At 39.1% G+C, this 13,784-nt stretch overlaps 1 protein-coding gene across 1 annotated transcript; it reads right to left on the reverse strand.

Annotated features, from left to right (window-relative positions):
• Positions 1-608: 608 nt before the first annotated feature.
• Positions 609-12,559, reverse strand: LOC139951684 (signal recognition particle receptor subunit alpha homolog). Its single transcript, XM_071950697.1, has 14 exons — positions 12,393-12,559; positions 11,496-11,579; positions 10,937-11,134; positions 10,031-10,136; positions 9,351-9,498; positions 8,275-8,443; positions 7,669-7,823; positions 6,704-6,822; positions 6,134-6,220; positions 5,345-5,517; positions 5,018-5,231; positions 4,355-4,440; positions 3,343-3,519; positions 609-2,879 (listed from the first exon to the last, which is right to left on the reverse strand). Exons 1-14 carry the CDS (start codon positions 12,507-12,509, stop codon positions 2,751-2,753), a joined length of 1,962 nt encoding a protein of 653 aa, XP_071806798.1. The 5' UTR covers positions 12,510-12,559; the 3' UTR covers positions 609-2,750.
• Positions 12,560-13,784: the final 1,225 nt, after the last annotated feature.

Here is a 13,784-nt window from a genome sequence, read left to right on the forward strand (position 1 = left end):
ATAGTGTATCTTGCGGTTTGCAAAAAATAACATTATAACGTGCCAACGGGGGCGGGGTTTAGGGGGCATCCCTCTTCTGTATGGGGGGTGGGGTGGGGTGGCGTGTTGCACCATACTGATGGGAATTGATCATCTTTCTTTTTCGCTAAAGATTAAAAACAAAAAAACAAATGTACGATTTTCTAATAATGTGACTCCGAGAAAGAATTAGCCTGAAATTGGTAGAAATATTGAGGCCCAGCTAACATTTTGCATTGCAGCCAGCATCATCGTTGACAAAAAGATGTAGATCAGAGTTACAAATGTAGGGGGAACATTCGCTTCCCGTCCCATATCCAGTGCTGTTAGTAACCCCCCCCCCCCCCTGCAAGTGTCAACGAACGCTGGGCCAAAGTTCATGGAGAAACAACAAAGAAAATTATGCTTACCGGAAAATTAAGGTTACCAGACAAACTATCATTCCACATGTATAATCTGGGATTGGTATCCTCATTTTTGCTAAGGAGACAATAAATTGTTATGCAATATTACCTGCTAAGGCAGCTGAGCTCTATGAAATGGTTATAATAGTAGTAAACAGAGATTGACAACATTTAATAAAGTCAACATGATGTTTAAATTATTCACAATTTTAGTAACTCCTCCAAAACTCACTTTTAAATTCCTGTCTTGTTTCGACAAATACAATGCAATAAAATCGTATAACCTCTATGGTATAACATAGAACATAAATAGATATATTGCCCTTCTCAAAACCAAGCTTGAGTTCCGGCTTAGGCTATGGGAGTTGTTTTGAAAAGGTGTGTTTTTTTCGGTCCAAGGCTTCATACTGGCTGATGCCTAATAAAGTCAAAGCCGAAGCCGAAGCTGTTTCGAAAAGGGCTTTAGTTGGTCGAATCTGATAAAACATTAATAGCTATTTCATTTTCAAGAAGTAATAATTTAAAATGACTTTGTACCCATTGTTCATTTTAATGATTAAGAAAATATAATTAGCTGTTAGCAAAGTGCTTACCAACTAAAAGGACGTATGGTATAGGATGAAACATGAAGTGTGAATGATATAATGATCATCTTTAAAGTTTGGGCTCAGATTAAGTGCAAGAAAAAAGTCAGTAGTGTCCATTGATAAAAGCCTTGCTTCCATACAGCCGACAATAGTATTCAGGTATTGGTACTTAGTAAAAGTATTACTTAGTATTACTTAGTTAAAAACTAGAGTTAGCTGTTTCAAACTTTTTACCAACCAAAAGGGCCTATGGTGTAAATGCAAAACATAATGTTTCTAACATCAGGCCATTAACTATTATTTTAGTGTTTTTACGCCGAATAAATAATAATAATAATAACAACATCAGAATGATTCTGTTTCAACTATAGGCCTAAGGACCATACTGCAGTCAAAATTCTGTCAGAATTATATTTTAGATACCAGAAATATATTCAAGAATGAAAAGAAGTGGTGGAATTTTGTCGTTTTGCCAAAAAAAAAACATGTGTCTCGCACGTCAATTCTCTGTGGAAAAACATATCTCAGCATGTAATTGATTTTGTGTAGACCCTTGCTATTTAAAGTAGGATTTTGACCATTTCAAAGTTGCTCGTAATGTGAGTGTTATTTTAGAAGATACAACATTTTCCACTGACACGACTAAAGGGTAGACATCAACCATTGGTGCGTGTATTCAACACTTCCATTGCCTTCCGCCTTTTCGCTATAGTGTCGCTGGTTCCCTTATGCCCTTTACACATGTTTAGCATGGAACAGGCTATCTAGACCACAGAAGAAACCATGGTCAGAGGCTGGTTCTAAATGGTCGACCAACGAAGTCAATATGGAAAGGTTTCAAAATACACCGTGTAATGACTATCTCTAATGAGTTGGGGTGGTTCTGAAAACAACCATTGGTTTTTAATTTGTATTGTTTGTTTAATTGTTGTCCCTTTGTTTACTTCACTTACATGTTCTGCTTCATAGTAATATTTACATTGTTTAACCATGGTTAAACCTTTGTGTAGTTATCTACCGTAGTGGTATGTATTTATTTATTCGTCTATTTAGTGCTGTATTCCTGTTTTGTTCTGTAATCTTGTAACGGGCACAACCACCACAAGCCTCGGCTTTTAGGATGATGCCTCCATGTGATGTGAATGTGGAAATAAATGTTTTATTGATTGATTGATTGGTTTCAACTTGATGTTTCGATCAGTATGCTCTGATCGTCTTCTGGAGAAAGTAGTCAACAATATGGTCAACCAGCCTGGGTTTGAGTTAAAATAGTCAACGTTTAGTTAACCATGGTGTACACTCAAACTTGCTCAAAGAGGGGCACACGTAGAAACGTGTGCAGATGTTACTTTGAACATTCTTAATTAAGTGTGGTATGTTAAAAACATGCAAGCCTGGACTTCGAACATGCCAAAGAGGTCATGGTCCCTGTTGCCCCTGATTTTGGCCTTGGTGCCCTTAAAAAGTTTCCCATTGACTTCAAGATTTTCCTATGGAAATGCACTTTTCAAACTGAAAATGGCCTTCCAATGTGTTCAAAGATGAAAAGATGTTAATCTGCCATCATGCAAAGTTTCAAATCCTACTTATTATGAAAGAAATATTCCCCACTTTACAGCTAATGCTTAAATAAGCTGATGGAGTGGTATGATAAAATGTTTCTTGATTAGGAAGAGCTTTTTGTATACGTTTGCAAGGTGAGTTTTGGGCTTTTGTCTTCTCATGGAGGGAGGGTGCTCTTTTAGGCTTTGAGGAGGGCGTTGACGACAGCTTTGACGTTGAGCTTGCGGAGATCACGGTAAGTCTGTCCGGTGCCGACAAACACGATGGGCTGGCCTGTGGTGTATGTCATAGAGATAGCTGCCCCAACCTGTAAACAAAAGAAGAAAACAAATGAACGATTAAGTTAAGGAATTAATCAGTTGTTTTGTGAAAGTTTCAACTGAATACAGTGTCCAACCGAAGAACAGAAAACAATTGTCACAATATTTTCATCAAGAACTTTGCTTGTTCAGAAAAACAGCAAAGAATTGTCACAATAATATGATTTGAGGCATTGCATGGTGAGGTATCAATATATATTTGGTTTGCGGTAACACCATGGGTGTATCTACTTGCCAGGTAGAGTTTGTTCTTAGAGAGCTATCTGTTATTATTCTACTACCGCGGAGAAGAATTATCGGATGTTCGGGAGACTTCTCAGTTCTGAAAAGAACTGTTTTGCTTTGTCACATATTTTCATCAAGTATTGGTGAATCCACCCACTTAAGCGAGGTAATAGCAGGTACCAGCTGCATTCTGTTCTTAAACCTAGACAGCACTGCTCAAATTACCTTGTCATCGATTGTATCAAATTTAGTCAGGACTATTCCATCGATGAGACGGGGTTGCTGCATGTCCGAGTGATCGGCCAGGGCGTGATTGAACTTGGTCAGCTGATCCACAGCCTCGTTCCCAACTAGAGCTTCACCAACGAAGAGGACAAGATCAGGCTGGTTGATCTTGATGAGCTGATGGAGAGTGTAAAACCATTATATCCTCATGGATAAGAAAATACTTTCAAATGTCACTTTATTATGCTATGGGCATGCTAAGGTTAATCCTTAAAGGCAGTGGACACTATTGGTAATTACTAAGGTTTATCCTTAAGAGACCATAGCAGCTTCATGCAGCTTGTCAAATACTGCAGAGGTAAACGGTCGCAATATATGACAGATAAGAAAAGGTTTGGGACCAATTTGACATTTCCCAATGTTTCCCATGTTAAAGACAATGGACACTATTGGTAATTGTCAAAGACAAGTCTTCTCACTTTGTGTATCTCAACATAACAAACCTGTGAAAATTTGAGCTCAATCGGTCATCGAACTTGCGAGATAATAAGGAAAGAACAAAACACCCTTGTCACACGAAGTTGTGTACGTTTAGATGGTTGATTTTGAGACCTCAAGTTCTAAATCTGAGGTCTCGAAATCAAATTTGTGGAAAATTACTTCTTTCTCGAAAAGTACTCCACTTCAGAGGGAGCCATTTCTCACAATGTTTTATACTACCAACCTCTCCCCATTACTCGTTACCAAGTAAGATTTTGTGCTAATTATTGTTTTGAGTAATTACCAATAGTGTCCACTGCCTTTAAAAAATAGAACACATTTTTGTCTCTCAAAAATTTTAAGTGATTTTTCCAAAAAATATCAGTGAAAACAAAATATGACAAGACTAGCAATGTCTGGGCGTGTTTTTTCTTCTTTTTTTTCCTTTTCACTACCTGCTTTGTTTGACCGGTAACTGTTAATCAGTTACACGATTAACCAGTTAACTCTCCCAACTCTAGTTGAGTCTCACCTTTGACAAGGCTCTCATCAGGGGCTCGTTGTCTTGCATACGTCCTGCTGTATCAATCAGGACGACGTCAAAGTGGTAATCACGAGCTGCAAAAAGAATTAACACAGACACAGTCCTCAATCAATTTTAACCTTTAATTCCATATGAATTCAATTCTTTTGAGTATGGAACTTTACTCACCCATCAGACAAATAGACCTTATGCATTGACGTCATCCAGCCGCCATCTTTGAGGTCAAACGGTGACGAAACAATCGAAACGCACATAGATTGGCCAATGAACAACCTCCAAGGCGAGGGCGCCGTACTGAAATGACGTCCTGTGCATAAGGTCTATAAGATCAATCTTCTCTTTGTGCTTTGTTTAAACGTTAAATTGTGTCGATAAATTTTGTTTTTTCCTTTTGATTCTGGTCTTGTTAGCCAAATTCTTGACCATTAATTTGTTCAGCTGCAAGTCCTGCCAACTTGTGGATCCCCCCCCTTCAAAAAAAAATAAAAATAAAATAAAATACTCCCAAGTGAGCTGAGATGGTTTAATGTAAGAATTAGATGCCCCAGTGATCAGGGGTAATTATGTTGGAAGCACTTTTAGACGGCCTCCGGGTGTGTACATCGCTATATAAAAATTACTATATTATTATTATTTTGTCCAACAACCTACCATATTTAATAGCCTCCATGGCGATACCGGCAGCGTCTTTCCCGTAACCTTTCTCGTACAGCTGGACCGGAGAGCGCCCATCATGTTTTTCGGCGGGATGTAGAGCGTTGAGATGACTGGTGTGGGTGCGTAGCTGCTCCACGGCCCCAGCACGGAAAGTGTCGCATGCTGCGATCAAGACGTTGAAACCGTTCTCCACCAACCAGAAACAGATCTAGCAATTGACAGCAAATAAAAATGACTGTTTAAGTAGAATTCGCTTTGCATTCGCATTTGCGTGAAGTACGGGCCAGGCTTTATGCAGCAAATCCCAGAAGTATTCTTTACCTTGGCCAAGTTTGTGGACTTCCCTACGCCATTCACGCCGCAGAACACCATAGAGTAAGGTCGGCCACGAGAGCGTGTTTCCATGGCGTCTCGCAAGATGTCGATGCGACGACGGGGAGATAAGATCTGGACCAGAGATTCCTGGATGCCCTCTCGCACCACGGATGTCACACCTGATTGGTTGATTCAAAACAGTATTAACCAATGAATGCAAATTCCCTGTTGAGTTGCTTTTTACCTTACTGCATTCTTTTTCATGGTAAGCACATTGAGGTCTAGCATAAGGGGGTATATAAATACCTTTTTTTTATATTGTTTGTTTTGAATGAGTGGTTGCACGACAATAAATAATTTAAAAAGCACTTAAACATTCAAGCAAGGTTTCAGCTCGGATTTGGTTCAGGGGTGTCAAAATTTGCTACAAAATATTAAAAATGGGAGTCCAAATAATTATATTTAAATAAAAATTACAGATTAAACAGAGTGTCAAAGTGTCCAAAAGACACCGAGACACAACTTTGCATTCAATGCCATTACTGCTCCATCCTTCCTATGGGACATAAAGCCGTAGGTCGTGTGTGTTGTGTAATGAGCGAAAAAGAACCCAGTTACACTTACACCATGTATTGCTTAAAAAGGAAGGGGTTTGCCTGGTGTGTCTTGCATGGTCTGCCAGCAATATGCGACATCTCACCGTGTATACCCTTCAAGGTGTTGTATTGTGGTTGCGTCGTTCCATCAAATCATTCTTAACAAGCTTAAATCAACACAAAATGGAAGACTACTTACGGTTTAAAGTGCCCAAGACTTTGCCTTCAAGTTTGGTAGACACAGACTCACACAGTTTCTCTGCGATGTCACAAGCCACGTTCTTGGCTGGGAAAAAAGGAAACATTTTTGTGATGTTAAAACGTGGCCTCTCATTTTACTCATTGTATGAACTGTTCTGAAAGCCCCTTGAACATCTTCACTACATGAAGCATCTTGCAAAAAATAGCGGTTTCTAATATCCATTTCAGGGCCATTACCTTTCCCATAGCAATGGCACAAGGCCCCTAAACATGCATACTTTTAAAGGCAGTGGACACTATTGGTAATTATTACTCAAAATAGTTATTAGCATGAAACCTTACTTGGTTACGAGTAATGGGGAGAGGTTGATAGTATAAAACATTGTGTGAAACGGCTAACACTGAAGTAACATAGTTTTCGAGAAAGAACAACCAACTTCGACAACCAATTGAGCTCAAATTTTCACAGGTTTGTTATTTTATGCATATGGTGAGATACATTAAGTGAGAAGGCTGGTCTTTTACAATTACCAATAGTGTCCAAGATCTTTAAAGATGATAAACTCACCAGTAAGATGGTCTCTCATTTTATTCATTGCCGGGGCCATGTCTTCCTTAGTGAGTGTCTTGGACCCAACAAGGCCCCTGAACATGTTGAAGACGCCAAAGCCACTGGACTTAGATGACCTGTTGAAAAATAAAATGATTTGGGGTTGAACATAGGAAAATTGACTAGAGAGGGATTTGAACTAATGACCTCCTGAACAACGAGCCAGCCTTCTACCAACAGAGCTATCTAGCCCTTTGTTGGCGATCTTCCTTTTTTGACAAAATGTTGTTTTTTACAAGACCAGAGTCAAACAAGACCACAGTCAACACCCACGGCAGCAGACAACACTGTGAGAACACGATCAAAACAGGAGTTTTTCAACGTCCGGAGCTGTATTATTTCACGACCAAAACTTACCGCAGAAAAATGTTTACTGCCAAGGAATGTGAATCTGTTGAAATAAGTGGCTTCTTGCAGGTAAGATTTGAGAAATGAAGCTTTGATAAATTTTTGCCACAGAAATGAGCCCTTATATGTAGGACACTGTATCTGTGTACAGTACAGAGGAAGAGTCCAACCCAACATCTTAACACAATATTTCACAGAGTAAGGTATAACCATACCGGACTTGTCCGGTCATGAGTCTACTGGCCGGACACTTAAAGAGACCTAGAGGCTGCCCTCGATCATCCTGGGCCCAACAACTTGGCCGGCCTAGCGAATTCGACCACATGTGGCGTGAGGCTATAAGGCGTGGACACAGGAGATCGGTGCGACAGACCCTTGCTGTCACTGCGGTTGATTGATTGATTGATTGACACTTACAACTCCTTGCCTGTGGCTTGTGGCCCAGGGTAAATTTGTAGCCCCGTACGATGTACATGCACGCTACATGGAACAAGATGTGGAAAAGTAGACTTCTTATGAACAAAAGGAGTTTTTTTTTCTTGAGTAATGAGTATTAAAAAGAGATACTTGCTTACTTGCTCTTGCTCGGCTGCTGCGTCTTGACATTCCCTTTGGACTCAGTCACCTCCTCCTCTTCTTCTTCTTCGTCTTCATCCTCATCATCCTCTTCTTCACCGCTGGACTCATCGATATTCTGAAGATCACCCGCCATCGAGCCGACCATGGCCATCTGACATCCAAAAACAAGATTGGCGATATTAGAACCTTTAAGAGACTAAAAGGCAAAGTATACCTTTGGTTTTTGGAACCGTTTGATTGTTTTAATCATATATCAATGTATATGTAAACAATAAAAACTAACATGTGAAAACTTCATTTCAAAAGGTGGTCATGTTTTTGAGACGTCGCTGAAAATCTGGAGCGAATATGTCAACACAGGAAGAATAATCCCTAACAGCAATACACAATCTGAGAACATTAATGGCAGATTCAAATTTTGGGGCAAAAAAACTGATTACTTTTTCCAAACCCACATTACTTCAAAGTGAAATGTTTCACAAAATGCTTTATACTATCGAAAGCTGAAGTAGGCTTCTAACCAAAAGTTGTTATTGACAACAATTTTAAGAGTGATTACCAACTGTATAGCAGTGAAAGTTGTCCCCTGACCAGCACTTTACCTGTTCCTCCAATGGGAACTTCCTTCCTCCATTCATGCCTCCGTTTTCTCCATCACCGCCCTTCTCTGCACTGTAGTCCAGTCCGGCCATATCTTTAGTCGTCCCTCCATTGGTCCATTGTCTCTTCTCTTTCCCTTTCTTCTTCTTGTCTTCGATCTTATTGACTTTTCTGAAACAGCACAAATGACAAAACAGTGGGTTGGTCTGGGGTTTATTTCACAAAGAGTTAAGTTAGGACTAGTCTTAGAAGATATTAAAAACATAAAGACACTGGACACTATTGGTAATTGTCAAAGACCAGTCTTCTCACTTGGTGTATCTCAACATATGCATAAAATAACAAACCTTTGAAAATTTGAGCTCAATTGGTCTTCGAAGTTGCGAGATAATAATAAAAGAAAGAAACAACCTTGTCACACGAAGTTGTGTGCTTTCAGATGCTTGATTTTGAAACCTCAAAATCTAATTCTGAGGTCTCGAAATCAACTACGTGGAAAATTACTTCTTTCTCGAAAACTATGTTACTTCGGAGTGAGCCGTTTCTCACAATGTTTCATCAGCTCCCAATTACTGGTTACCAAGTAAGGCTTTAATGTCTTTCTTCACCTTCCACTTCTAGGACCTCAGTTTGAATCATACCGAGGGCACTGTGTGGTTTGGGTTTTCACAGTCCCTACTTGATTGCATGGGTTTTCCCTCAAATAGTTCTCCTAGTTTTCCTCCAACATCTTAAGTGAAACTTCCTTCCTTGTCTTCTCTTTAAGGGCTCTTGGCTAGTACAGTGATACCAGAAAAAATGTACAATTTGTAGATAGTGTGAACTTGGTTGCCTAAAAATTGCATGATAAAATGACTTGGGCCCAATTTCCAAAAAACATTTGGAACAGTGATTTATATTGTTTGTGACTGGTCTGCCAGATTCTGCTTTGCAGAACAATTTTCTAAGCATAGTTTACAGCTTTATAAAACTGATTGCAGGTGTGATGGGCCACCTTTAGCTTCTTGGGAGACGGAGGGAGGGATAGAGGGGGAGGAGGGGCGGAGTTAGATTTGGGTTGGGGAGAGGGGTAACTTACGGTTTCTCCACCTTCTTAGGCTTGGTCTTATTGAAGAGACGTTCACGGTTCCTCATGATAGTCTCCTCATCAAGTCGCTTTTCATCTAGGGTAGCTTTGGTCCCATTGGTAATGACCTGGGGGGCAGGGGCTGGTTCTGGCTTCACAGCTGAAACATACAGAAAGAAGGCTAAATGTAAAGTGGTTGTGATTTGCAATGTCCCTTCAGGGCCATTGTAGATAATAAGGTTGACATTTTGAATCATGTATCAGTATTCAGTCGTCTCTTATATTATTACACAAAGCTTGCCCTGAAGCATGTGGCACATATTGTCACCAACGCCACAGTTGACATACACTTAGACACCAGTAAAAGTGGAGAAAACAGCGTTTAAAGTTGACACATTTTTAAATCAAGCATTCCTACAAAATTCTGGGGTACTTTTTATTAGTTTTCTTATAGTGGGGATTTTGAACTGCATTTCAGTACATGTATATGGTGCCTTTTGTCCTAAATTAATAAGTAAGATTTGTGTCAGTTCGTAGCAATGCAAATTTACGCAACCACAAAGCATGTGGCATTAACGTAGCATCAAAAGCAACTATATCTCGCTGAGGAATTTAAGTTTTTGGAAGTCACTAGATTCCAAGTTATAATTTTTCAAGATTGCAAAGTCACAATAAATATTTTTTAGTCTCACCTGCTTTCTTGGCTTTGTTACTTTTATTTTTCTCTTCTTTCTTGGGTTCAATCTTCATGGAAGCTATAGTTTTCTTGGACTTCTGAGACTCCTCAAATGTCCGCATCTGTCACATAAGATGAAAAGATCATCATTGGATTGGAATTATTTTGTTTCTAGTAATAATTATACCCAGTTGTTATATATATAGCTCAAATTGCCTAAATGACATCTCAAAGCGCTAATTATTTTTGTGAGGAATTACCACTCTTAATTTTTTACTCCATGAAATCCCAAATCAGTAATCTAATCCCCAATCAGTCGTCCAATCTCCAATCAGTCATCCAAAACCCAATCAGTCGTCCAAAACCCAATCAGTCATCCAATCCCCAATCAGTCATCCAATCCCCAATCAGTCATCCAATCCCCAATCAGTCATCCAATCCCCAATCAGTCATCCAATCCCCAATCAGTCATCCAAAACCCAATCAGTCTTCCAATGCCCAATCAGGGGCCGATTTCACAAAGCAATAAAATTCATCGCAAGACATAGTAATTTGTATTGTGACATCACTATTTTCATAGCAACTACGATTGATTTGCAGTAACGATCAATCTTAGATCTTTGTGAAATCGGCCCCAGTCTTCCCAATCCCTTATCAGCCACTCAATCCTCAGTCAGTCATCCAATCCCCAATCAGTCATCCAATCGGTCCTCCAATCCCTAATCTGTCATCCAATCCCCAATCGGTCATCCAATCCCCAATCGGTCATCCAATCGCCAATCGGTCCTCCAATCCCCAATCTGTCATCCAATCGGTCCTCCAATCCCAAATCTGTCATCCAATCCCCAATCGGTCATCCAATCCCCAATCAGTCAACCAATCCCCAATCAGTCAGTCATTCAATCCCTAATCGGTCACTCACCTGTTTCCCTAGCTTAGCCTTGTCCCTATTCTCCCTCTCCGCCATCTGCAGAACTCGTTGGAACTCATTCGTGAAGTCAAATTTTCCAAACAAGCTCCCGATCTTTAAATCCTCTTTGTATTTATCCCTGAATTCGAGGTGGATGTCGTCGATAAACTTGTCCACGTAGGAAAGCGAGAGAATTTTTTGGTACGCGACCTGTGAGGAAAAAGAAGAGAAACATTATTATTTCAAGACTTGTTTTGTTTAACTGTGGGGCATTCTTAACCTAAGTGTCTGGATGTTTGGCCAAAGCACACTGAATTGAAACAAGGTCTTAAGAATGTTTTCTTCTTGGTGTTTGTCTTAAACATTTTATATGGTTTTTTCTTGATTCTTCTCATGTTTTTGGGAGACAAACAAATTTAAAAACAAACTTCTGCAGGGAATTTGTGCGCCCATCGGCACCCAAATTGTGGGTATCGGCCTGATACACGTTAGCATCCAGGAAAACAAATCTGAGAGAAAGATCCAAGTATGTAATTCATCCCTTCTAAAGGCCAGGGGAGGTAATACTTACAACAAAAATGAGTTCGAACTCGTTGTCTAGTTTGTACTTTAGGGTTAGGGACTCATGGTTGAATGTGTCCGTCCCTCCACGCTCCTGTGAATAATTAAAATAAAGAGAAAAATTATGGTTAATAATACGTAGTCTTTTGGGATTAAGACTAAATAATTAGTTGCGATAAACATAACCCTCCTGCCGAATAATAAGTTGAGTCGGAGATTGATCAGGATAAAGTGAGTCGCTGTAAAATTAAATAAAATGAGGATCCATCTTTTTTTCCCTTCGTCTATAAAGCAGGGAAACATTAGGTATCCATCCCACCTCTTTTTCAAATATTATTTTTAATAAAAATGAATCTCATTTCAGTAAATTATATACATTTCAGTAAATTATATACTCGTATTTTATTTCATAACGAATGAAAAAGTGGTTGGGATATGGAAACCTTTCCGTAACTAACTTGCGGCGTAGTAAGCGGTATCACACACTAAAAACAAAACCTATTTAAGACTTTAAGTATTTACCATTATATTTTCTTTATTTTTCCATAATTTTATAAGAATACTCAACCTCAATTCATTCAAAATTAAAATTAAAAACATAATTTTATATATTATTAATACTTTAAATTTATTAATCATATTATGGGAAAATCAGGATCCCACATTTATTTTCCATTGATAATGATGATTGACTGTTCAAACACTTATTAATTTAATTAATCCCCAACTAATTTTTCAGACAAATTCGGCATTTTTTCCACGCCAATAAATGTAGGCGGAACTACAGATACACAGTGGCATTTAAAAATACGCACTGACTAACCAGCCATATGGAATACAGACGACAAAAACCTCATCACAGCATTTTTGTAACACAAAAAATAGCAATTTAACACATTTCCCTTACCTGTAAGATGACACTTTTGATCAGGGCGTTGACTGATGATCCAAGGGCCTGGCATGTTCCCTGGAAATACCACAAAACAATGCCGCCCTTACTAAAAATAGTAAAAAGATCTAACATCTTGGCTAATTTTACTGGTAATTCGTGGCCAGATGATTATTTTCTGATGTGTATTTATTTTACGCTGGTGTTTCGCAACTCAGCTCAGTATTGCGTGGTAAGCAAGGCGTGGGGAATACCTCGTGTGTGTACCAGCTAGAAATAAGACGACGTCATCCGGATATTACCGACGGCTGTTGTATAATTTATGATTAATAAAAGGCACCGGTTGAGTAACTTGCCTCCGCATAAAACAGTCACAAAGATTTGGCGGGGCGGAGGGGGCGGGGCTGGGGTGGATACCTGAGGGACAGGGGAGTGACTTTTGGTTGTTTTTTTTTGCTCAAGGGAGTTATTAAATATTCGTACCAGAGAAGGAAAATTATGTTGAAACATTTGAACCGGTGCTAATTTTTTAATTTTTTTTAACCAAGTAATAACCCACTCAAAAAAAAAAAAAGTTGCATACCAGGTTGTATTATAATAAACTTGACTGTGATTCATTGCTTAGCTTAGGGCAATTACAGATTGATTGGCTTCTGACTGGCAGCCCCCACCCCCCCCCCCGCCCCCCCCCCCCAACAAAAAAAAAAAAAAAATCAATAAAATGAACAAATATATTGCAACTTGAAGGAAATATGAAGACTTCCAACACATGGCTTATAGTAGTTCAGCTGTTACATTAAAGGAACACGTTGCCTTGGATCGGACGAGTTGGTCAAAACAAAAGCGTTTGTAACCGTTTTTTATAAAATGCATATGGTTGGAAAGATGTTTTAAAAGTAGAATACAATGATCCACACAAGTTTGCCTCGAAATTGCGTGGTTTTCCTTCTACTGTGCGAACTAACATGGTCGGCCATTTATGGGAGTCAAAATTTTGACCCCCATAAATGGCCGACGTGTTAGTCGACAAGGTAAAAGGAAAACCACGCAATTTCGAGGCATGTTTGTGTGGATCATTGTATTCTACTTTTACAACATCTTTCTACCCATATGCATTTTATAAAAAACGGTTACAAACGCTTTTCAAAGACCAACTCGACCGATCCAAGGCAACGTGTTCCTTTAATACAGAGATAGCTGATTCAAGTCAAATTGTCTTTGTTCAATCCAAGTTTGTATGTGAAATTCCTGCCCCCCCCCCCCCTACATAAAAAAAGCAGATTAAATTTGCCCCTCCAGAATAATATTTTCCATGAATGGGCATGCAAATTAATATTAAGCACGCACCCTTTTCTCTCAAAAAACAAACACAAATTTTTAACCCAAAAAATTCAACCAAGTGCATAAAGA

The sequence above is a fragment of the Asterias amurensis genome, chromosome 19 (assembly GCF_032118995.1).
Source record: "Asterias amurensis chromosome 19, ASM3211899v1".
NCBI lineage: Eukaryota > Metazoa > Echinodermata > Asteroidea > Forcipulatida > Asteriidae > Asterias > Asterias amurensis.

Coding starts and splice junctions, on each gene's coding strand:
- LOC139951684 (XM_071950697.1), bottom strand. CDS start 12,509: ATGTTAGATCTTTTTACTATTTTTAGTAAGGGCGGCATTGTTTTGTGG. Junction 7,824..8,274: donor AGTTCCCATTGGAGGAACAG/GTAAAGTGCTGG, acceptor TTTGGATGTCAG/ATGGCCATGGTCGGCTCGAT. Junction 5,232..5,344: donor AGTCCACAAACTTGGCCAAG/GTAAAGAATACT, acceptor GTCAATTGCTAG/ATCTGTTTCTGGTTGGTGGA.